Raw genomic sequence first — 26,802 nt, 5'->3', positions numbered from 1 at the left:
GTTGGTGTTGTTTTTTGAGTTCTTTATATATTGTGGATATTAGCTCCCTATTGGAGGAGTAACTAGCCAAGATTTTCTCCCATTCTGTAGGCTCTCTTCATACTCTTAATCACTGCCTGTGCAAAGCTCAAGTTGATGGCATCCCACTTATTGATTCTTGATTTTATTTCTTATGCTGTGGGGAGTCTTGTTAAGGAAGTCAATGCCAGGACCTATATGATGGAGTGTTGACCCTATGTTTTCTTTTATCAGTTGTTAAGTTTCTGGTCTAATTTCTACATCTTTGATCCATTTCAATTTGAGTTTGGGGTAGGGTGAGAGAAAGGGGTCTAGTTGATTTTTCTATATATAGCTATCCAATTTTCCCAGCACCATTTGTTAAAAATGCTGTCTTTAATCCAAAATATATTTTTGGCACCTTTGTCAAATATCAGATGACTGTAGATATGTGGATTTGTCTCTGTGTCTTCTATTCTGTTCCATTGGTCTTCATGTCTGTTTTGATGCCAGCACCATGCTGTTTCTGTATAATTTCAGATCAAGTATTGTGATGCCTCCTGCTTTGCTTTTCTTGCTTGGTATTGCTTTGCCTATTCTGGGTCTCTCGTTCTTCCAATGCATTTAAGATTTTTTTTTTTCTAATTCTTTGGAGAATGTCATTGATGTTTTTTGGTAGGGATTGCATTGAATTTGTATGTTGCTTTTGGTAGTATGGCCATTTTTACAATATTGATTCTGACTATTCAAGAAAATTGAACATCTTTCCATCTTCTCAGGTCTTCTTCAGTCTCTTTCTTCAGTATTCTATAACTCTTTCATAGAGCTCTTTGACCTTCTTGGTTAGGTTAATTCACAAGTATTTTATTTTATTTATTTGAGGTTATCGTGAATGGGATGTTTTTCCTGATTTCTTCCTCAGCTGAATCACTGTTGGAGTGTAGGAAAGTAATTGATTTATGGGTGTTGATTTTGTATCCTGCTGCTTTGCTAAACTCCTTTGTAAGCTCTAGAAGTCTTCTGCTGGAATTTTCTGAGTTCTTCTAGATATAGGATTATATTGTCAGCAAACAGTTTGACTTCTTTTCCTATTTTTATCCCTTTGATTTCCTTTTCTTGCCTGATTGCTCTGACTAATGTTTGAGAACTTGAATAGGAATGGTTAGAGTGGACAGCCTTGTCTTGTTCCTGAATTTAAAGGAAATGCTCTTAGTTTTTCTCCGTTTAGTACAATTTTGTCTTTGGCTTTGTCATAAATGGCCTTCATGATGTTCAGGTAAGTTTCTTAGATCCCTATCGTGTGATTTTTTGTTCTTAATTCTGTTTCAGTGGTGAATTACATTTGTTGATTTGCATAAGTCAAACCAGTCTTGCATTCCTGGAATGAAACCTACTCGATCTTGGTATATTACCTTTTTGATGTGTGTTTGAATGCAGTTTGCTAATATTTTATTTAAATAAAATTTTTGCATCTGTGTTCATCAGGAATGTAGATGTAGTTTTCTTTCCTTATGCATCTTTGTCTGATTTTGATATCAGGGTTATACTGGATTTATAAAATGTATTTGGAAGTGTTTCCTACCTTTCAATTTCATGGAACAATTTGAGAAATACTGGTGTTAGTTCTTCAGTAAAGATCTGGTAAAACTCACCTGAGAATCTGTCAGGTCCAGGGCTTTTCTTTTGGAAGATTTTAAATTACTGTTTCAGTTTCATTACTTGATATTGATCTGTTTAGATTTTCTATATCTTCCTGATTTAATTTGGGCAGGACATGTGTCTAGACATTTTTCAGTGTGTTCCAGATTTTCCAGTTTATTGGAGTGTGAGTTTTCAAAATTGGTTTTGATAATCCTCTGGATTTTAGAAGGCTCTGTGATGATATCTCCTTTTTCACATCTGATCTTGTTGATTTGTGTCTTTGCACTCCTTCTTTTGATTAGTTTGGCTAAGGGTTTCCTCAATCTTATTTATCTTTTCAAAGTTGTATCTGACATTTAAAAATAAATTATTCCTGCTACAGTCATGCATCCCTATAGTCCCACCTACTTGGGAGACTGAGATAGAAGGATCACTTGAACCCAGGAATTCAGAATCAACCTGAGCAACAAAGCAAGATCTAGTCTTCAAAAAGATCTAGTCATCATGATGATGATGATGATAATTTTTTAAAGTATTTTTTTAGTTGTCAGTGGACCTTTATTTTATTTATTTATATGTGGTGCTGAGAATTGAACCCAGTGCCTCACACATGCTAGGCAGGTAGGTACTCTACCACTGATCTAAAACCCAGCTCAATAATAATTTTTGTTGTTAATGTATTTCTCAGATTTAAAGTGAATGACATTTTATTGAAGTTTATCGATTCCTTCCATTTAAAGAAAAAAATTTAAGAGAATTTTTTAAATCAATCTTTGCTATTTGATACTGTTTCTTAAAACACAGAAATGAAACACTAGTCACTATAACCAATTTTGATTTATACTTTTTTTTTTTTTTCTTGGGGTGCTGGTGGTTAAACCTAGGGCCTTATGCATGCTGAACACATGGTGTATCACTGAACTATGCCCCCAGCCCTGATTTATACTTTTAAGAAAATGTGTTTTTAGTTGTAGATGGACAAAATACCTTTATTTTATGTATTCATTTTATGTGGTGCCAAGGATTGAACTCAGTGCCTCACACATGCTAATTAGAACTGCTGCTGAACTACAACCCCAGCCCCAGTTTATACTTTTTAAACTGTATTTTATTTTTTTATGTAGTTCTTTTTAAGATAGCAAATTCTTTTATTAATTTATCTACTTGAAGCTGATACATCATAAAGGTTTTTTAGAATTAGAGGGGATTTTTCTGAAGATTACTAGCCATCACGACCTGAGTCATTTTTTTGACTCACTTCTAATCTCACCTGACGAGGCTTGGTTTTTGTAAAGTCTTGTGATTTAAAGTGAAGAGAGATTTAATAGTGAAATAATTTGTTTTATTCTTTGGTAATGTCTCACCTAAAGGACTAGAAGGTAAGAACATAGGGTTTTGTTCTTTTTTTTTTTCTTTTTTTTCTTTTTTTGGTACCAGGGATTGAACCCAATGGTGCTTAACCACAGAACCACATCCCAGCCCCTTTTATGTTTTATTTCAAGATGGGGTCTCACTAGGTTGCTTAGGTCCTCACTAAATTGCTGAGGTTATCCTCGAACCTGTGATCCTCCTGCCTCAGCCTCCCCAGCTGCTGAATTACAGGAGTGCACCACCACACCCAGTTTACAGCAGGATAGTGAGGATGTCATTTCTCTTTCATTTTCTGAATCTACCAAGTGGAATAGCTGCTGCCTATGTGCAGTTTACTCTGAAGAGACATGAGGATAGATTGGTGGTGGAGGAAGGCAGACCTGAGTGAGTGACCGTGTAGAGGCATTGAGGGCAGCCAGAAGGTAGTACTGAGACTGGGAAGGTTGAAGAACATAGCAAAATACGTAGGGAAGGGGAAAAGAGGCTTGCTGTGCAATCATGCCCTTCTAAGCCTAGGATATAATTAATGGGATAGATTTGCTCTCTTCTTTTCTCCCAAGGAGGACAGATAAGAGCGTCCCCTCTCCCCCCCCCCCCTTTTTTTTAACAAGTATACTTCTCCTTCTGCATTTTTTTTTCTTTTCTATTTCTTTTGGGGTGTGTGTGTATGGTACTGGGACTTGAACGCAGGAATGCTTTGCCACTGAGCTGTTATCCCCCTCCTTTATTTTTTTTTATTTTTTTTAGTTAAGACTGGGTCTCTCTAAGTTGCCCAGGCTGGCCTCAAACTTGTAATCCTCATGCCTCAACCTCCCAAGTCACTGGGATTACAGGTATGCACCGCCATGCCCTGCTCACTTTCTGGTCTTTTATACTAGACCATTTTAATAATTAATGGTTACCTCTTTAGTTCTTCCTTACCTGATCCTGCCCTGATTAGGACAAGGCAGGGCACAGATAAAGGTCCCTGGGAAACTTCTTTGTCAGATAGCACACCAGCCCTTACCCTCTAAGTCAACTGCCTAATTCTGTTCCCTACTCTTTACTTCCTGTTCCTCAACTACATAACAAATTCATTCTGTGAAATTTGAGTTATTTTTTCACAGGGACAAATTCAGTTTTCACCATATGAAACCAACATAAATTATATTCAGGGATCTATTTATTTATTTATTTATTAATTAGCTAAGTTTCTGTTTATCTTAGAAATTATGCTAGGAAAGGAGTCAGTAAACTATGTGTAACCTTCAGGCCAAATCAGCTTGCTTCCTGTTTTTGTACTGCTCACAAGCTAAAATTGTTGTTACATTTTTTGAATGGATGAAAAACTCAAAAAAATTTTGACAAGGAATATTAGGAGACAAGGGAATATTATGAGAAATACACATTTTAGTATCCATAAGTAAAACTGTTTACTGCTTCCATGCTACAAAATTAGAGGGACTGTTACAGACCAGAGGAAACTAAAGAGATTTGAGGATTTCAGTGCAGTATAGTTGTCCTGAGTCAGATCTTGAAACAAACAAACAAAGACCTAGTATAAAAACCATTGAAATCTAAATGAAGTCTGGGGTTTAGTTAATAAGAACTTACTGATATTGGTTCTTAATTTTATAAAGGTATCATGGTAATGTAAGCTGTTAATTAGGGGAAACTAGGTAAGGAGTAATTACTTTTTGTAAATCTAAAACTATTTCAGAATAAAAGTTTATTAAAAAAATTAGATGGCATTAGAGAATATCATGCTAAGTAAAATAAGCCAAACCCAAAAACCAAAGACTGAATGTTTCTCTGATATGTGGATGCTAATTCACAGTAAGGGGTGGGGGAGGGAAGAATAGAATTACTTTATATTAGGTAGAGAGGAGTGAAGGAGGGGAAGGGGTATGGGGAAAGGAGTGATAGTAGAATGAAACAGACATTATTATGTCTTTTGCATTTTGACTGTATGCTTGATGTGATCCTTCAATATGTATAATCAGAAGAATGGGAGGTTACACTCTATGAATGATCTGTCAAAATGTACAAATGCATTCTACTGTCATACACTAATTAAAACAAATAAAATAAGATAAATTTTTAAACATTAGAAGGTTCCTTCACCAAGTCACAAACATTGCATTTAGAAAGCCATCTTGTTTTATTAAGAAAAATTAAAAAAAATTTTTTTTTTTACGGTGCTGGGGATTGAACCCAGGGCTTTGTGCTTGGGAGGCGAGCACTCTACCAACTGAGCTATCTCCCCAGCCCATGGAAATTTATCTATTTACATATAGGTAATGTCGTTAATAACCTTAAAAGGACATCTCTGTTAACTGTTTTCATGAAAACATATTTTTGAACAGTAGCTTGTTGACTTTCAATTTTTAATATTGTTTGTTTTATCCACATCTGCATAACAGTGGGGGTACTGAATAGCCTTAGAATTTGCCATTGTGGTAAAATGCACAGAGATGTGGAATGGCTGTTCAGATTGTGTTTCATGGTTTTTCTCACTCTTGGCTTTCAAATTAATGTATTCAAGAATTTCATTCTATTCTTTCATCAGTGATTAAGCTCTGAAGTTGGATGTAGGGTTGTAACTTACTAAGTTGCCAAAATACGTGGAATTTGTAGTCAGAAAGACTGTTTGAATATTTTCTCCATAAATCTCTAGCTGAATGACGTAGAATAAGCTACTTAACTTTTCCAAGTCTTAGTTTTATATTATTTTGCTTTTTTCCAAACTATATATCTTTTAGAGGGTTGATATGAACACAGTTTATAAACTATGAAATAACACCTTGCAAATGTTTGTTGTTGATTTTATCTGTCAGGACACTGGAATACTGCACCCAATTATCAAAGCACCCTTTCTTCCTATTTATTTATTTATTTATTTGGAACTGGGGATTGAACCCAGGGGCACCTTACCATTGAATTATATCCCCAGTCCTTTTCATTTTTTATTTTGAGACAGCGTTTCACTATATTGCCAAGGGTCTCACTAAATTGCTGGGTTGAGCCTTGAACTTACCATCCTCCTGCTTCAGCCTCCTGAATTGCTGGGATTATAGGTTGTACCCACCATGACTGGCCCTTTTCTTTATTATGACACAGTCATAACATTTGGCTTTTGTTTTTCTAGATTTTTTTTTTCCAGTACTGGGATTAGAACCTCGATCCTTGCACATGCCAGGCAGGCATTCTACAACTAAGCCACATCCCCAGCCCAGTACTTCTTTTTTTGTTCTACTGGTACTTGAACTCAGAGCATATGCTAGGCATGTGATCTACCACATAGCTACACCCCAAACCCCCCTTAGTAATGTTTTCTTCTGGTATTACCAGAATTAGATTGCATAATGCTTAGGGTTTATAGAACATTTATATATGTATTAAATATTAACTAGAGGGATCTACCTATATGGCAACCCAAGCATATGTACATTATTCCTTGCTTCTAGAATTTCCCACTGAGGCAATTCAAACCTGGCCCATCAGTAGAAATGAATGAGTTCTACCATATACCTGAAGATTTAAGTTTCCAAGAAGATGATATGGTTAGGAACAGATTGGAGGGAGCACTGACTTGTGTGTCCTACTTACTTGCTGTCCTTGTGTGGCTAGTGCACCACGGAAGTAGTTTGCCTGCTTTGCTATTTCCATGTGGGGAAAAGCATGATAATCTCAATTGCCATCTGTCATACTTGCAGGGGCACCCATGTGCCAACCTCCTCCTGTTCTGCTACCCTGTTTGATTCTTGTATATGCCAACAGAGAAACCCACTCTGCCCATAGTACTCACGACAATTCCCAACTGTAAGCCACCACAGCCTACTGTTCAGGAGGCTGTTTTGGAGAATCCCTCCCTAAACATAACTAAGAGAATTCCCTCTGCTTAATGTTTTAAGCCATTTACTATAAGAGAAACTTTAAAAAGTGTTAGTCATTATTTGATTTCACATCAACTATAAAATTTTAACAGAAAATAATAGCATATCCCACATCTCTAATTTGGATTGTATATGTTTTAAAAGATGAACTGTTTCAGAACTTCAGTTAATAGTTGTACCAATGGTTCAAAAATTTGAGAAATATTTATTGTAACCAAATCTTTATCTAACAGCAAGAGGCCCACAAAATTCAGTCAAATGATGGAAAAGAATTGGGTATCAATGATCATGTAGTACCTAAAAATATTCCAAAAGTAGCTGAGAATGCTGCAGAGAAGAATGAAGAACCCTCCAGCAATCATATTCCTCATGGAAAAGGTATTATTATCTTGTTTTGTGTTAATAGGATGTTGACATTTTCATCCCATGTCTAAGTAAATGTTTTTAATCACAAAGAAAATTGTTTGATTTTAGTTCATATATAATTAGGTGTTTTTGTTATTTAAAATTTGGATCCTTTGATAAAAAAGGTAAAAGTTATTTTAGAGTTGAAAACAGTGTCCAAAGCAAGAAGTAAGACATTCAGTCAATGTAGCCTATTACTTTAAGAACTAATTATACTTTCCTTCAAAACCCTTTCAATTTTTGTAAGAAAAAGGTACAAAAGTCATATCTTTTTTGTTACTTGGGCAGAACAAATTAAACGAAGTGGTGATGCAGGGATGCCTGGAATAGAAGAGAATGACCTAGCAAAAGTTGATGATCTTCCCACTGGTAAGTAAAAGTTATTAGAGAATTCAACTAAGGTTTTTATTTTTCATGTTACTATATTCTCTTTTAGGGTAAAACATGGAAAAACTACAGTTATCTACATGATTGTTATTTCAGATAATTATCCATTAATTATCCAGACTTTTTTTAATATATAAATTTATTAAATTTTTTTGCTCAATATATAAAATCCTTGTTTGCTATGATCATTCGGTTTTTTAACCTTTCCCTGGTGACTTCATGTTACTGTTCATGAAAGTTATGCTATGTTGGAGTCTCATATTGTTTACTAAAAGTATATCAGGCTCTTTTCTTTCATACTCAGTGGTCCCAGATTACTGTGTTGGTGTGCTAATGTGGAATAGTAATACCCTTATATGAGTATTTAGATTTTAGGGCTTGTCTTGTCTTTTCATTGACTTTATCCAACACATTTTTGGGGGGAATGGTGTAGTGGATTAAACCCAGGACTACTCTACTGTTGAGCTACATAACCTTTTTTATTTTTATTTCGAGACAAGGTCTTGCTAAGTTGCTGAGGGTCTACCTTCCACTTGGCTTTCTCTACACTTCTTATTCACTTTTTTTCCTTTTTCTTCTTTTATGGCTACTTCTTTTTAGTGTATATCTCTTCATTAAAGTGTTTGCTTCTTATCCATTTTCATAGGAAATCCTAATCCCACTTGCTGTCTTTTTTTTTTTTTTTGGTGGGAGTGTACTGGGGTTTGAACTCAGGGCACTGGACCACTGAGTCACATCCCCAGCCTTATTTTGTATTTTATTTAGAGACAGAGTCTCACTGAGTTGCTTAGGGCCTTGCTATTGCTGAGGCTGGCTTTGAACTCTCCATCCTCCTGCCTCAGACTCCTGAGCTTGGGATTATAGGTATGTGCCGCTGCACCCTGTACTTGCCGTCATCTTAATCCCATTCATTTTTATTTTTTTTTCCCCTTTCATGTCTCATTGTTTTATATCCTTCTCTCTGTTTCTTGGCTTAATTATAAATAACTTCTATGCCAACTGCAATTTATTATGGTGGAAAATCAGAAGTAACAGCACGTTTTTTGCCACTTCTTAGCTGTTTTTATTCCTTCTCAGTTTCAGCAGTTATTTCTGTGATTATGGCTAAAATTACTGTGTACATGTCTGAAATTACTGTGTCTGAGACCCAAATGAATGAAGTGTTGTTCTTTTATTTGTATAGTTTGTTATCTTCTAAAATTTTTTTCATGTCTAATTCATATTATATTCCCCTAAAATAAGGAAGGACAAAAGTAATAACATGAATTTGAAAATACTAAGTTAGCCTCAAGGTCCTGGGTTTTATTTTCAGTGTGACAAAAGAAAGAAAAAAACAGTCATGGTGGTGCAAGTCTATAATCCCATCTACTCAGGAAGCAGATGCAGGAGCATAAAAAATTGAGGACAGCCCTGGCAACTTAGTGAGACCCTGTCTCAAAAATAAACTTTTTACTGGGCCTGGGGATATAGCTCAGTTGGTAGAGTGCTTGCCTTGCAAGCACAAGGCCCTGGGTTCAATCCCCCAGCACTGCAAAAATTCAAAAGAAAGAAAGAAAAATAAACTTTTATTTAAAAAAAGAATGAGGGATGTAGCTTGATAGTAGAGCACATACCTAGCATGTATGAAGCCCTGTGTTCAATCCATAGTACTGCCATCCCCCCACAAAAAAAAAAAAGAAAAAAGATGAAAATACTGAGTTAGAATGAGCAAGATCTTGTTGTAAGGCAATGAAGTAATTAAATGATTCGTAATGTGACATCTCTGGACCAATGGTATCACTAATATTCAGGGACTTTGCTAGAAATGCAGATTCTTAGGTGTGCTCCATCTGTTTTAACAAGCTCCCTGAGTGATTTTCATCTATGTTAAAGTTTGAGAAATACTGACTTACCATTAATTTTAAAAAGTACTGAGAGCAGAAACCATGTATTTTTCTTTTCTTTTTCTTTTTTTGGTACTAGGGTTAAACCCAGGGCACTCTACCACTGGGTTACATCCTAGTCCTTTTGTTTTTATTTCAAGATAGGGTCTCACTCAGTTAAAGACTGGTCTTGAATTTGCCATCCTCCTGCTTTAGTCTTCAGTTGCTGGGATTACAGGTGTGTACCCATGTGCCCATCTACCACGTATTTTTCTTCTGAACTTTTGTAGCACTGCTGTAACCCTAAATTCAAGTGAGTTTTAGGTGATAATCTCTTTTACCTTGCCCTATTTTATTTTTCAAGCTGTTTCCAAAGTTTTGCCAGAGATAAATTGGCCTATGAAACGTCCTATTCAGATATAGGAGCAAGGACTGGTTATCTGCTTATATGCATTTATTTCTCATGTCATAGTCTATAACATGGCACAGTGGCACACACCTGTAATTCCAACTACTTAGGAGTCTGAGGCAGAAGGATTGCACATTTGAGGGCCAGTCTGGGCAACTTGGTGAGACCCCTTTATGAGAATGAACACTGTTTAAAAAAGCTTACGATCTACCTCAGTGGGAGAACATTAATATTCATGAGGCCCTGGTTTCAGTCCCCCAAAAACCAAAACAAAAAAGGCAAATGCTACAACCATTTTATTAGAAATAATAGGATAGAATGCTACTGATGAGATACCAACAAATTTATATTTGCTTTTTTTTTAATATGAGCTTGTCCTATTAACTCACACAGTGGTTGTAGCACTATAACTTGGACCTGGAATAAACACCAAAATGTATATATATTTGCTATAATTTAGCATTCATACATACAACATCTGTACATGCAGTCACTCTCTACATTTTTTGTGGCATATTAGGGGACTTCCTTCATATTAATTTTGTGTATGTCTTTTTGTGTGTATGAGAGTTTCTAGATGCTTCTGATAATTGATTAGGATGTTGAGATTTAAAAATTTAAAAGAAAAAAAGAGGCTGCTGTTGACTGGAGGACAGACTGAGGTCTCTAAGTATGTGAGGTCCTATTGAAAAGCTAAAGAGAAATAAAAGCTCAGCACATTGGTAACCCATAAACAATTCCCATTACAATGGTTGTGAAACTACATACAAGGATGTGAAATTAAAAGTACAATACTGATATAGACTATTTTCAGCATTACTATTTGTATTAGTTTACACTTCCACTAGTAATATATGACATTTTTGTTTATCTACATCTTCACCAAAATTTGAGTTTGCCAGAGTTAATTTTTGCCAATCTGATGGTTATGAATGGATGCTTTTAATTCAGAAACTGGACAGGGGCAGTGGGAGATGAGAAAAGACAAACAGAAACACATAGAGAAAAAGCTTGGACCAAGTGGGCAGACAAACCTACTGACACAGAGCTTCACTGACACAGAGCTAGGGTAGTACGTTTATTATGTAGGTTTGTCATCAAAAGATATTTATGAGAAAGTTAAAGAAAAAAACAGACAACTTGAAGGTTTGCAGTGAAACTTGATGAGACATCAAGATCATCTTGTTATGCCTAAAATTCTGTATTCCTAGGAGTTGGTGATCAGCTCAAGGTTCCCCACTGATAAAGCTGCACACCTTGGCATGTAGCCTCCTCTGGCCAGGTGTCACCATAGCAACTGGGCCATCTTGATCTGCACCTTACACAGGCAGTTCCCAGCATAAGCGCAACCATAAGGGAATCAGAAAGGACCATGATCCCAAATCACCACTCTCCACAAATGGGTATCTCCCTTGATACTAAGTGACATTAAACATCTCTTCTTATGTTTATTGGCCAATCATTTTTGCCTATTTTCTATCTTGATTGTTAGTACTTTTCTTTCTGAATTTAGGAATCTTCTTAAAATAATATGTAATACAAATATCTTTTTATACTGTGCATATAAACAAAGAGGAAATCTTATTGCATACTTGGAAACTCCTTGTCTAGTTTTCAGGGTCCAGTCAATCTCAGTAAAAATTACCCCTAATAGTTTACTTTGGGTAAACTTTATAAGAATGCATTCATCAGCTTCCCAACACTATAACAAAATACCTGAGATAATTAACTTAAAGGTTTATTCTGAATCATGGTTTTAGAGATTCCAGTCCATGAGCAGATGAACTCATTGCTTCAGGACTTTGGTGGGATTGCTAGGTGGCAATGCTAGATGACATTTTTACCTCATAGCAAGAAGTGAAAGAGGAAGGGACTGGGGTTACCAGTACCTCTTGGTAGTGCCACCCCGGGGACCATCTCACCCCTGGGTCTTTGGGGGGACATTCATCATCCAAACTAAGGCAAAGGGTAAAAAAATCATAATGTACCTAAACAACTTAAAGGTTCTTTTCGAATTAGAAATGTAGAGAAAATTACTGGAAAATTACTGCTTTGGATTTTTTAGTATTAGGTAGATCTAACATATATAAAATAATTAACTTTCTATAACAGATTTCAACCTTGTTTACCTATTTTTTTTTTTTTTTTTTTTGGTACTGGGGATCGAACTCAGGGCCTTGTGCTTGCAAGGCAAGCACTCTACCAGCTGAGCTATCTCCCCAGCCCCCTAATTTTTTATATTTCTTTTTTAAAAAATTTTTTTAGTTGTAGGTGGACACTATACTTTATTTTTATGTGGTGCTGAGGATTGAACCCAGTGCCTCACATGTGCTAGGCAAGTGTTCTACCACTGAGCTACAACCCCAGGCCCCTTGTTTGCCTATTGGAATCATGGGTGAGCTTAAAAATATGTTAACACTGGGTCCCACTCTAGATATTTTGGTATATTTGGTCTGGGGTACAACTTGGGCATTGAATGATTGAATTCTGTATATAAGGTAGAAAGACACTACTCTAGGAGGATCTCAAAATCTTCACTAATAGAGTCTTTAGTTACACATAGCTAAATTTAAAGTCATTACATTTAAATAAAATTAAAAATTCAGTTCCTCAGTCAGACTAGCCCTGCTTCAGTGCTTAATGGTCACCTGCAGCTAGTGGCTACTATATTGGGTGGCATAGATATAGAATGTTTCCATAATTGCAGAAGGTTATATTGGATAGTACTTCTCTAGATTGAAACTGGTAACAGTGGTCTTCTAGGAATGAAGACTGGGGATAGGGATGAAAATGTGACTTACTTTCACTATACAACCTTCTGAACCTCTTAAATTTTATATAATATTTGTAAATTATATATTTAAAAAGATATATTAATGAGATGAAATTGCCATTAATCAACTAGACATAATATCTATCAACTACTTATCCAACTACAGTAAACATACATTTTTTCAACCTCACATGGAACACTCATCAAATATGACACAACTTTGATCATAAAACACATCTCAACCAATTTCAGAGTAGAAATCATTCATCTGTTCTCAGATCTTAGTAGAATTAATCTACACACAGCAATCAAAAAATAACTGGAAAATTCCAAAATATGTGGAATTTAAATAACACACTTATAGATAACACATGGGACGAAAAGGAAATATCAAGAGAAATTTTAAAATATTTTGAACTAAATGAAAATAAAAACACAACTTATAAAACTTTGTGGGATGCAACAAAAGCTATGCTTAGAGGAAATTTATAGCATTAGATGCACATATTGGAAAAGAAGAAAGGTCTAACATTTGAAATTTCCCATCTTGAGAATCTAGAAAAAGAAGAGTGGACTAAATCCCAAGTAAACAGAAGAAAAGGTATTATAAAAATTAGAGACGAAATTGAAAGCAGAAAAAAAATCAGTGAAACCGAAAGTTGGTTCTTTGGGGAAAAAAATCAATAAAATTAGTAACTCTAAGGTTAAGATAAGAATAGAGGGTATAAATTACTGCTATAGAAATGAGAGAAGGGGGGTGTGGCCCCACAGGCTGGTGTTCTGGGGGTCTAGGTTGCACCCTGGAGGAGAGTTGAGGCAGGCCAGGCAGAGTGGGTATGGAGGTTCTGCCGGTCTGGCCTCTGTACCCTCCTGGGGCACCAGTGCCCCTGCTGTTCTGTGTGTAGTGAGTCTGGCCAAACCAGTGGTATAGCAGGCTGTGTCAAGGTCCTGTCCCCACCAGGGTGTACCATGCCTCACATTCAGACTGCCTTCCCTTCCTTGGAACCTTCGCCGGCCATGGAGGTGAGTGGGAAACTGAGAACGTGGTACTGACTCTGCTGCCTGCACAACCGAAGGCCAGGTCTCACCCGCTGAGTCTTGCCATCTTGCATGTCTCCATGCTTCCAGCTGCCCAGGACTGCCCCAGTCCCTGCTGGCCCACGTTCCCTGCCATCACTGCTCACCTTGCTGAGGCTGGAGTGGGCTCTGGAACCCAAATTCACTGGTTAGCACCAGATACTCTGTGGAAATCAGGCTGTGCCCTGTTCTGAGTTACTTCATATGGTGAGGACTTAAGACTGACACTTTGAAACTGCCTGCCTTCCATATCTATGCCTAGAGTAAGTCCTGACTGCTCTGGCCCATGACAGATCTGACCACCTGCAGTGATGCTTTTGCATTTGCATCTGTTCTCTGCCCATTTGCTCAGTGCAGCCTCCTGAAACTCGGTAGCTGCCTTAATCTTAGTCTTTCTATATTTGTTTAAAGTGTGATGTGTGACTTGTGCCTTATAGATATTAAGAATTAAGATTGGAATAAAATAACCTGTGATCACCTGGCTCATGACTAAAACAAAAACAAAAAAGAAATGAAAGAAGGGTATCACTACAGATCCCAAGGACATTATGGTAGAGGAATACTATAAACAACTTATACCCACAAATTTGATAGCCTAGATGAAATGTACTAATTCCTTCAAAGAGACAGTTTGCCATACTCCACAAAAAGAAGTAGACAGTCTGAGTAGATTTACTTGTGAAAGAAATTGGATCAATAATTAATAACCTTCCAAACACAGAAGTACCAAATCCAGATGGGTTCACCGGTGAACCAAACATTGAGGAAAAAATTATACCAATTCTCTATAATTTCCAGGACAGAGGGAGTGCTTTCTGACTTATTTTTTGATGCCACTAATACCTTATACAAAAACCAAACAAAGATATTATAAGCAAACTATAGACCAGTATCTCATATGAACATATGTGGGAGGTTTCCACATCCTTTGTGGATGAGGGAAAGTTTCTGTTGGAGGATGGTGCAGTCTATAAATCAGTTACAAATAAACTTATCTCATGAATAAACACAAGAGCCAATACTCTTTTCAAATGGAAAGGGTGTGTGGTGGTCCATCCATACCAGATCTGGCCTTCAACAACATGGAGGACCCCATCTTTACCTTTACTTATAGTTGCATAGGTAAAGGGGCCCTGACCAGGAGGGCTTCTTCTGTAAGGAACAGGATGGGGTGGAGTTAAGGAAGCCATTTGCTTAGGGAATCAGCATGTCCTCACATGGTGAGCCACTCTATACAGGACTACTTACTCCCCAGGTCTGAAACAGTCTCCCATGACTGCCAGTTCCTGGGAGTCAGATCTCTGTATCCCATGGCCCAACCAAGTCTGATTCTGCTAGCCATGGATGGCTTCCCACAAACATAGATGTACAAATCCTCAACACAATATTAGCAAATTGAATCTAATAATGTATAAAAAGAATTACACAGCTGAACCAAGTGAGAATTTATCCCAGGTATGCAAGACTTGTTCAACATGAAAAAATTAGTCTATCATATCAATAGATGAACGAAGAAAAAATTCACATGAATAGGTCAGTATCTACACTGACACTTCACAAGTCCAATTGCTGTTCATAATAAAAACTCTTAAGTAATTAAGAATAGAGGAAAATTTTCTTGACTTGATACAGAATATTTAGAAAAAAATCCAGAGCTAACGTCATACTTAATGGTGAGAAAATAGAAGCTTTCCCACTAAACAAGGCAAGGATGTGACTTATCACTTCTTTTCAACATTGCACTGCAAGCCTTAGCTAACGTAATAAGAGGAAGTAAAGGTTATACAGATTGGGAAAGAATAATAAAATTTTTTTATTTGGTAGATGGTATGATCTTCTCCTTAGAAAATCCAAAAGAACCAAAAAACAACTCCTGGCTAGGTGTGGTGGTACACACCTGTAATCCCAGCAGCTCAGGAGGCTGAGGCAGGAGGCCCAAGTCCAAAGCCAGCCTCAGCAATGTAGTAAGGCCCTAAGCAATTTAGCAAGACCCTGTCTGGAAAAAAAAAAAAAAAGAAAGTCTAGGAATGTGACTCAGTGGTTGAGTGCCCCTGGGTTCAGTCCCCAGTATCATAAACAAACAAACAAAACCCTCCTGTAACTAATAAACAATTATGAAAATGTTGCAAGATACAAGGTGAAGGTACAAAGGTTAATTGCTTTCCTATATACTAGCAACAAAAAAGTGGATTTGAAATTTAAAACATGGTACATTTACATTAGCACCCCCCCAAAAATGAATACTTAGGTATAAATTTAACAAAATATGTACAAAATCTCTGTGAGTAAACCTACAAACTTAGATGAAAACAATCAAAAGATAATGAAATAAATGGAGAGATATTCCAGGTTTGTGGATAGGAATGATCAAGATGTCAGTTCTTCATCTTGATTATCTCAATGCAATCCCAATCAAAATCCCAGCAGGGATTATATGGATACTGACAGACTGATTCTAAAGTTTATGGAGAGAATCATTAGACCCAGAATGGTCAACATAATATGGGAGGAGAAAAAACAAAGTTGGAGAACTGGCACTACTTAACTTCAAAACTTACTATAAAGCCACAGTAATCTAGACACTGTGGTGTTGGCAGAAGAATAGACATTGACATCAATAGAATAGAACAGAAGGCTCAGAGACAGATCCACAAAAATATAGTAAATTGATCTTTGACAAAGAAACAAAGTCAATACAATGAAACACATAGTCTTCAAGAAATGGTACTGAAATAGTGAGGCATGGTGGTACATGCCCATAATCCCAGTAATTCCTGAGGCTGAGGCAGGAAGATTGCAAGTTTGAGGACAACCTCAGCAACATAGAGACCCTTTCAAAAAATAAAAAAATAAAAAGGAGTGGACTCAGTGAGAAATCACCCCTGGGTTTAATTCCCAGTACCAACAAAAAAAGAAAAGAATAAAAAAAAAAAATCTACATACAGATCTTCATTAAAATTAACTTGAGTTGGATGTGGTGGTATATACACCAGCAATTTGGGAGCATAAGGCTGCAGGATTGTTGGAGGCCAGCCTGGGCATCTTAGTGAGCCCCTATCTCAAAATTAAAAAAAAAAAAAAAAAAAAAAGGACTGGGAATGTGACTCAATGATAGAGCACCCCTGGGTTCAGTCTCCATTATTGAAAAAAAAAAATTGAAATGAATTACAGCCCTAAATGTAAAAAGTATAGAGTTAGAGAAAACCAAGATAACTTTAGATGTTGTGATGACTTTTTAAATACCACACCAAAATCATGATTCATATAAGAAATGATGAAATGATTGGTATGTTGTACTTCATTAGTATTTTATGAGGCTACTGCAACCATGGTCCCAGGAAGCTTTGCTGCTGCTCAAGATGGTGGCAGACCTTGTCATCAACCACATGATACTGGTTCTGTAGGATTGCAAAATTCTGGAGTTAGTGGATCATGTAGTCTTCCTCTGAGATTTCAAAGGAAAGCCTGGGAGGCCAAGCAAAGTGTAGTAGAGTTAGAGTCCCTGCTGATGCACGAAGATGTGAGAAGGAAGTTGAAGCTGCAGTAGAGATCCCTGAGATTAAGTGATGCCAGTAACATTGGGTGTCTACCAAGGAAAGCTTAAGGAATCTAGCAGAAATAAGATAAGAGAAGCCATGTGGGCTGCAACCAAGGCCAGAGAGGCAGAGCTAAACAAGCCCTTTGGAGAGAACATCATGATGCCATGTTCCTCTGATGCTGAACATGGATCTATAGAACTTGTTTGCCCAGCTGGATTTTGGTCTTGCTTTGGTCCCATCTTTTTTTTTTTTTTTTTTTTTTTTTTTTTTGTGGTACTGGGGATCGAACTCAGGGCCTTGTGCTTGCGAGGCAAGCACTCTACCAGCTGAGCTATCTCCCCAACCCCTGGTCCCATCTTTTTTCTGTGTCCCTGTATCTCCCTTGTGGAATGGAAATGTTTATTCTGTGCCATTATATTGGATATATATAACTTGCTTTGATCTTTACCCTCACCACTAAGAGTTTGCCTTGAATCTGAGATGAAATTTTGTTCTTAGACTCTTGGACAGTGCTAAAACTGTTAATACTAAGGGAACTCTTGAAATGGACTAAATGTATTTTGCATTGTGAGATCAGTATGAGCTTTTGTAGGCCAGAGAAAGAATGTTATGGTTTAGATATGAGGTATCCCCCAAAAGCTCACGTGTGAGACAATGTAAGAACTTTTTGAGGTGGACTGATTAGATTATAAAAGTTGTTGCCTAATCTGTGGATTAATCCATTATATGGATTAACTGGGTGATAATTGTAGGAAGGTAGGATGTAGCTAGAGGAGATAGGTCACTGGGGTTTATATTTGGGGTTTATATTTATTTTTTCCTGGTGAAGGAAGCACTCTCTCCTCTGCTTCCTTATTGCCATGTCTTGAGCTGCTTTTCTCTACCAAGTCTTCCTGCCATAATGTTTCTGCATCATCTTGGGTCCAGAGCTATAGGTTTGGTCCACCATGCACTGAACCTCTGAAACTGTGAGCCAACACAAACTTTTCTTTCCTTTTTCTTGTCAGGTCTTTTGTTCACAGTGACTCAAAAGCTGACTCAAACAACTTTGTTGATACTTTTTTTCCCCCCCTGCTGGGGATTGAACCTAGGGCCTCATGCATGCTAGGCAAGTGCTTTACCACTGTGCTACTTCCCCAGCCCTGTTCATAGTTGTTTTTAAGGAACTTTAATTTAGGGATTGAATGAATTCACTTTTCAATATTTCTTTTTTGATTAACTTTCTTCCATTACATCTAAAGAAATTTTTATTTAGCAGTAAGAAAAGGGCTACCATTTAAAAAAAAGATTTAAAAACATCTGAATACAATGGCAAGGAGTGAGAACAAAAGTCAGACTAGGAAAAAATATTTACAAAAGCACATGTGATAAAGGCCTATTATCTATAATGATAAACCTGATTTAAAATAGGCCTAATACCTGAACAGGTACCTCACCAAAGAAAATATACAGATGCAAATAAAATATGAAAAGGTGCTCCATATCATGTGTTATCAGAGATGCAAAGTAAAGCAACAGCAAAATAACTCTTAGAATAAGACTTACAGTATGCATCCTTTAATAATCATGCTTTGTTTAAAAATAATATTGTACCACTTTATGTAAATGTTATATCTTTACATAAATATAATTCCATTTGCTTTGCCTCATCCTTCATGCTACTGTCATTTTATTTCTATGTTTATGTTAAAACACCCAGCATTTTCATTGTTATTGATTTTCCTTTAAATTATCTAAAAAAAAAATGGATAGAAAAAAATACGTTTAATGTTTCTGATTGTCTTCAAGTTCATTGACCCCTTCTTTGTAGTGTTTAGTCTGCTGTTAAGCCCATCTAGTGTAAACCTCATGTATATTTTGTTTGTGTTTTGTTTCTTTGTGTGTGTGTGTGTGTGTGTGTGTAATTGTAGTACTGGGATTGAACCCAGGGGTGTTCTACCACTGAGTTACATCCCCAGCCCTTTTTATTTTTATTTCGAGACAGGGTCTTGCTGAGTTACTGAGGCTGGCCTTGAACTTACTGCCCTCCTGTCTCAGGCTCTTGAGTTGCAGGGATTATAGATGTGTGTCACCATGCCTGACTTAATTCTTGTCTTTGATATTGTATTTTTAGTCTTAGGATTTCTATATGGTTCTTCTTTTAGTTTCCATTTCTTTATTAGTTGTTCCTTTCTTTTCCTTTAAATCCTTGAAAACACACACATCAGTTGTTTATAAATCCGTCTGGTAATTTTAACAAATATATATATTTTTGTTGACCATTTTTTCTAGATTATGGATCTATTTGTATATTCCTTGTATATTCTTACATTCAGACATAGTCTTTGTCATAATTTTATTGTATGCTGGATGAATGATAAATTAAGGAAATTTAATTTTGTTACTTTTTTTTTTTTTTTTTTTTTTTTAAATGGGGTTTCACTATGTTGCCCAGGCAAGCTGTGAACTCTTGATCCTCTTGTTTAAGCCTCCTTTATGGGCTTATTCCACCACATCCAGGCTGTTGTCTTCTTTCAAAAGGGGTCTAATTTTTTTCTGCAGGCATTTAAATTACTAGAGGATCTCTTAATTCTTTCAGACTTATTTATGCTTTGTTTTTGTTGTTGTTGTTTTTATTTTATTTATTTATTTCTTTTGCTTTGTTATTTTGTTTTTAGTTTTAGGGCATGAATTTTAACTCTAAAGTGTGGTCCCTATACTTAAAAGTATTGATTTGTAACATCTCATGTGAATACTTAGATACTCAGTGAAGCTTCCCTAGTGTGGCTAGGCAGAGATCCAGTGTATCCTAGTGCTGCATGACCCATGATTTTAGTTCAGCTCTCAGTCCTATAGCAGGTACAGGTGTTCTTTGTTATACAGCCTGATCCTTGGCCAAAGACCTGAGGGGAAATCCCCCTGCAAGTTTCTGTCCCCATTTCCCCCTACATACCTCCTCCTTCTGTGATATTCTGTCTTACAATTTTAGTCACCTTAGCAACCCAAACTTTGATGATTTTTGCCTCTCTGCTCACCAAGATTGTCCATTCATGTTTACCCCTTCTTTAAAAACTTATAGTCTTGGACTGGCGTTGTGGCTCAGTGGTAGCATGCTCACCTAGTACACATGAGGCCCTGAGTTTGATCCTCAACTCCACATAAAAATAAAATTAAGCTATTGTGTCCATCTACAACTTAAAAAATATATGTGTGTGTGTGTGTTGTGTGTGTGTAGAGAGAGAGAAAGAGAGCTAAAAAACATCATAGTCTTGTACTGCTAATTGTCCAATGCTTATAAACTGTTACCTCATATAATTTGTCCATATTTATAATTGCTTAAAGGGAGTAACTTCGATACTCATTATTATGTTATTGCTAGCAGAAGTACATGTAATTTTAAAATTATTATTAAATAATTGGATCTCTAAGTTCAGAGATCCTCACTTCATGGACTAGGTCTTAGAAGCCATACAAGAATATGTTTTAATAGTCTCTGTAGCCAGGGATGTTGGAGCATGCCTGTATTCCAGCTGCTCTGGAGGCTGAGACAGGAGGATTGTAAGCTTGGAGCCAGCCTCAGCAATGTGAGACTCTAAGCAACTTAACAAGACTATTTCTCGAAATAAAAAATAAAAGGACTAGAGCTGTAGCTCAATGGTAAAGTGCCCTTGAGTTAAATCCCCAGTACAGGAAAATAATAAGTCTCTGTAGACATATACCAATATTTCTTAGCTGAATGGTCCCACCAACCATATTTAAACAATTGCAAGCACTTTATATCTATTCATCTTCACAGAGCAAAGAAACAAGAATGTTGCATCATTGTTTTGTATTGAATGTTCAGACTTCAGGATGATTGTTAATACTATTCATCTCTTTCTGGGATATTTTTATTTTGGTCAACTGTTGATCAGAGTTTCATGAACTTCTCAAAACTTTACTATAAATAGTCATCAGGACTTCCACATGTGAGTCAACTATGTAATCCGTAGGCTCAAATTTGATGAAGACCAGGTGTTTTATGTCTAAATACTTTTGTTTCCTTAACCTGAATCTTGGATTCTTTTTCATTCTAATGATAAATACCTAACTTTGACAACTCTGACTATTGCAGCATATATTGAGCACTTTCTATTTGCTAGGCTTGTGTCATTGGCAAGTATTCTCACATAGTATGTGTCATTTCTGCTGTTGGAGCTTCAGTTTCCTCATCTGTGAAAAAGAGGTAGCTATCTCAGATGTCAAGGTAACATGAAATTAGTGCCTAGTTATTGCCTTTAAGGATGAAACAGATGCATTACCAACTCCCAGTACCCTAACCACTTTACTATTTTTCACTATTATGTCTCTAACATGGTCCATTCTTTCTTCTCTGACCTCATTTCCAACACTCTCTTCTTTTTAAAAAAAAATTTTTAGGTGTTGATAGACCTTTATTTTATTCTTTATTTATATGCAGTGCTAAAAATTGAATACAGTGCCTCACACATGCTAGGCAAGTGCTATACCACTGAGCCACAACCCCAGCCCCTCTCCTTTCTTTACTGTTCCTCAAATATCTGTGCATGCTTCTGTCCCAAGTCCTTTATGTTTGCTATCCTCTGCTTGAATAGTCTTCCTTCAGGTTTTATTCCAGCATCTCAGCTCAAAAGTATCCTCTGCAAAAAGGGCCTTTTCCAGAACTAACTGTCTACCACTCTCTGTCACATATCCCTGTTTTAATTTTACATAGCACTTTTCACTTTGATATCCGTATTGTACCATTTACTTTTCTTGTTTACTTATTTTCTATCTAACAAAAATATAAACTTCACAGAGTAATAACCAGGTCTGTTTTGTTCACCTGATAATTCTTCACCTTTTTAGAACCGTGTGTAGCGTATATAAGATACTTAATAAATGTTGTTGAATAATCGAGTTTCTACACCATAACTTTCTTTTATAAAGAATATAAAAAACTGGGCGGGAGATAGCTCGATCGGTAGAGTGCTTGCCTTGCAAGCACAAAGCACCCTGGGTTCAATCCCCATCACTGCAAAAAAAAAAAAAAAAAAAAAAAAAAAGAACAATGATAGGATAAAAACTATACACTTGGGGTTGGGGATATAACTCAGTTGTAGAATGCTTGCCTTGTAAGCACAAGGCCCTGGATTCAATCCCCAGCACTGGGGGCGGGGGGAAATACACACACACATTTGGATCCAGGCACAATGGTACATACCTATATCCCTACTACTTGGGGGACTGAGACAGGAAGTTCACAAGTTCAAGGCCAACCTTGGCACTTAGCAAGACCCTGTCTCAAAATCAAAAATAAAAGGGCTACTATATGTAGCTTGGTGGTAGAGTGCTTGCCTCTACAACCTAGATACACTAGGTTCAATCCCCAGCACCACAAAAATGACAAATAAAAAATGTGGATGCCCTAGTAGTTTTTATATATTGTGTTTTATTTTGTGATAGATATGTTTTATTATTTTATCTTTGGTACTTTTCCTTAATAATGACTTTATCAATGATAATAAGTCAGCAACTTAGTTATTAATCATATTTTCTGATAGTACATGCTGTTCTCATTGACTTGTATATTTTTCCTGGCTCAATGATTCCCAACAAAGAGGGCAAGGGTAAAATATAAAGAGATAGAACTGCTTCAATATCATAAATCATATGATTTTTTTGCAGTCTTTTCAACATCTAATTTTCCCCCACACTTTTATTATCTTTGATCTTACATTTATTCCTGGGTTTCTCTTAATTTGTTTGAGAAGTATCCATAGCCATTGACTTTCTGTCTTAGAATTTACCCAGTTAATTCATGTACAGAAATGCTCATCAGAAACCTGACCCAGTGGCACATGCCTGTAATCCCAGCAGCTCAGGAGGCTGAGGCAAGTATACTACAAGTTCAAAGCCAGCCTCAGCAACTTAGGGAGGCCCTGTCTTAAAATAAAAAAATTAAAAGGACTGGGGATGTGGCTTATTGTTTAAGTGCCCTTGGTTGAATCTCTGATACCAAAAAAATTAAAATTAAAAAAAGAGAAAAAGGAAAAAGAACTGGGGCTGTAGCTCAGTGAAAGACTACTACTGGGTTCAATCCCCTGTGCCACAAAAAAAGGAAAAAAAAAAATGCACATCATAAAATTGTTTATAATGACAAATTAAAAACCACATAAATATACAGGAAGTTTTGTTACATCCAAAAATGTGGATATGTTTTCATTAAAAATGGTGATGTTGAAGCTGAGTAATGTGGCGCACACTGATGATCCCAGCAACCTGGAAGGCTGAGGCTGATCATGAGTTAGAGAGCAGCCTCAACAATTTAGCCAGACCCTGTCCTCAAAAATAAAATCAAAAGGGCTAGTATTGTGACTCAATGGTGGAGGTCTTTTGGGTTCAACCCCCAGGACCACCCCTAAGGGGAAAAAAGGTGATGTTGAGCCATATTTATTGCACACAAGATAGTTCTGATTTTTAAAAAATATTTTTTAGTTGTAGGTGAACACAATACCTTTATTTATTTATTTTTATGTGGTACTGATGATCGAACCCAGTGCCATCACATGTGCTAAGTAAGTGGCTCTACCACTGAGCCACAACCCCAGCCTAGTTTTGATTTTTGAAATGAAAAAGCAAGTTTCAAGAGAACGAGTATAATATAATCTCATTTTTATGGTGGAAAAATTACGTACTTGCATGTACATAGAAAAAAGTCAGACAACCCTTATATAAAATTGGAGTGATAAGGTTAGCACTCTTAGTTGTCTCCAAATCCACTATCATTTTTCTACATCTTCATTTATTTTTTGTACCATTAACTATTACTATTACTTCTGGCTACTGGGAAATCTGTCCTATTCTAGGTATAATAACCTCTTTAGTTCAACAAAAACAAATCCAGAGGTTTTTAAAAGGGACTTTTAAAGGAAACTGAAAAGGAAAGCAAACAAAAAGCAAAGTAAAAACGTAGAAATAAAGTATTTACAGGACACAAATTACATTACATTTTCCTAGAAGTATAAGTCTATTGGCCTACTGAATTAACTGATGCAGTTAATGAGGCCATAAAGTCCTTGTGGTAGCCTCTCTAACCAGTCCTAGAAAAGTGGGATTTTTTGATTCAGCACTATCATTTGGGAATACTTAGAAGAAGTGGAAGGACATGGAAAATATGTATAAATGAGAATTTAAAATAAGATTATAAAACAGTAATATATACAATTGGGTGTGGTGGCACATGCCCATAATTCCAGCTGCTCAGGAGAGTAAAGCAGGAGGATCACAATTGCAAGACCAGCCTGGGCAACATGACAAGACCCTGTCTCAAAAAGAAAACCACCAAGTAATATAGAGAAGATCCTAATTTTCTTTAAGGTATAGGATAGTATAATGTATAGAAAACAGAAAAAAACACACAGGGAGACACACTCCAAATGATAGTAGTGATTATCTTAAATAGAGGAATTACAGTTAAATTTCTTTGCAGAGCTAGGTATATATCTCTGTGGTAGGATACTTGCCCAGCATATGCAAGGTCCTGGGTTACATTCTTAGCACTGCCAAAAAAAAAAAAAAAAAATCATTTGTGCTTATCTACATTTCTAAATTTTCTATAGGAACATTTACAAACTCAAATCATTTTGACACAGGGCTTCCCAACTTGCTGAGACTGGCTTTGAACTTGTAATCCTTCTGCCTCAGCCTCCCAAGTAGCTAGGATGAGAGGCGTGTATTATCTACACCCAGCAAGTTTTATTTAAAATCTTAGCAACTGCAGATAGCATGTTCTTAATGTTTTGCCTAATCTGTAAATCCTTATTTTATTTGTACCACCTATATTAAAGTTCTCACTGTTGAAATTCCCTATATCTGAAAAGATGTATGTATTTATTCATTTAAATCTTCATTGAGTCTCTGTTATGTCCCAGACACTATTTAAATAGTTGGGTGTAGTAATCAACAAGACAGAGTTTATACTCTTAGGAGTTTATATTCTGGTCATATTTGTTAATCACCAAAATTCTATTGTGGGTGGTATAATGTATCAATTAGTAACCATAAATGATTTAGTATACCAGCTATAAGGATTAAAAAATTAGAATAAGAATCATAGATAGTGTAGTATAGATTCATGGTGTTGGGGTTTTTGTTTGTTTCTTTGTTTTTTCGTATTGGGTATTGAATACCTGGGGGTGCTTTACCACTGAGCTATATCCCCAGCCCTTTTTATTTTTGTTTTGAGATAGGGTCTCCCTAGGTTGTCAATGCTAGCCTCAGACTTGTAATCTTCTTGTCTCACCCTCCTGAATCACTGGGATTCCAGCTCCCCAGCCTTTTATATTTTTTATTTTGAGATAAGGTCTGGCTAAGTTGCTGAGGGTTCTCCTAAATTGTTGAGGTTGGCCTCAAACTTGTGATCCTCCTGTTTCAAGCTCCCGAGTCACTGGGATTATAGGGATTTACACCATGCCCAGCTATAGTAGTTGGTTTATTTTAGAAAACATGTCAGTTAGGAATAATGTGAATTTTTTTTTTTTTTTTTTTTTAGTTTTAAAGAGCCTCCTGTTTTAGTTTCTCAGCATGAAAGTCATCAAGCAATCTCCCATCTTCCAACTGGACAACCTCTCTCCCAAAATATGGCTCCAGGTATGAAGTCTTATTCTTGGCATTCCATTTAAAAACTATTTTATTGGTCAGGTATTGTTATATAGTAAATGACTGGTAAAAGGTCAGGGAGAAATAATGATCTAAAACTACACTTTAATGAATCATTGGAGTCTTTTTTTTTTTTTTGGTTGGTGCTGGGGATTGAACCCAGGGCCTTGTGCTTGTAAGGCAAGCACTCTATCAACTCAGCTGTATCCTCAGCCCTTGAGGTCTTTCTTAAGAGCAGAAGAATTATTTGTTGTTCCACTCAGAACTATATTCCCTTTCATCTCTTCCAGGCTATGTAGTTTTCTTTTTATTTTGTTTTATTTTACAGACAGGGTCTTGCTGTGTTGCCTATGTTGCTCAGGCTGGCCTTAAATTCTCAATTCCCCTGCCTTAGCCTCCTGAATAGTTGGGACTTCAGGCAGGCAACACCACGCCTGACCTTCAGGCTGTATAAATTTACCTTCCTTTAGAATGTGTTCATAGAGCTGGTTGTGTTGCTCAGTTGTAAAAACTGTATTCATAGTTATCTTACAGAGGCCTTCTACAAATTATTACTGTGTAGAAGGCCTTACTGTATACTTATGAATATGTTTGTTTTCTGTTGAACACCTATTTGATTTTATAGAAGTGTTCTAAAATGAGAATGATTGAAAGGAGGTGCTTTGGGGAGATCACGGAAAGGAAAGATATAGAAATCAGTGGCACAGAAGGTTTATGATTCCAAAATTAATAGTAATACAGATCTAATCAAACTTTGATAAGGGGAAAAAATTAGAGGTTATCTCAAGGAGATACTGCTAAGAAAAAATCAAGTGTTAATTGTGAGTCA

At 36.5% G+C, this 26,802-nt stretch overlaps 1 protein-coding gene across 1 annotated transcript in view; it reads left to right on the top strand.

The window, feature by feature from the left end:
* Nucleotides 1-26,802, top strand: part of Golm2 (golgi membrane protein 2) — a 127,788-nt gene that overhangs the window by 41,592 nt on the left and 59,394 nt on the right. The window contains 4 exon segments of the mRNA XM_047539182.1: nucleotides 7,118-7,262; nucleotides 7,578-7,658; nucleotides 20,772-20,780; nucleotides 25,875-25,964. Of these exon segments, the coding sequence (XP_047395138.1) occupies nucleotides 7,118-7,262; nucleotides 7,578-7,658; nucleotides 20,772-20,780; nucleotides 25,875-25,964 (325 nt within the window).

This window comes from Sciurus carolinensis, chromosome 2 (genome assembly GCF_902686445.1).
Source record: "Sciurus carolinensis chromosome 2, mSciCar1.2, whole genome shotgun sequence".
NCBI lineage: Eukaryota > Metazoa > Chordata > Mammalia > Rodentia > Sciuridae > Sciurus > Sciurus carolinensis.
The sequence above is the reverse complement of the archived record's forward strand: the minus strand, read 5'-3'. Positions and strand labels throughout refer to the sequence as shown.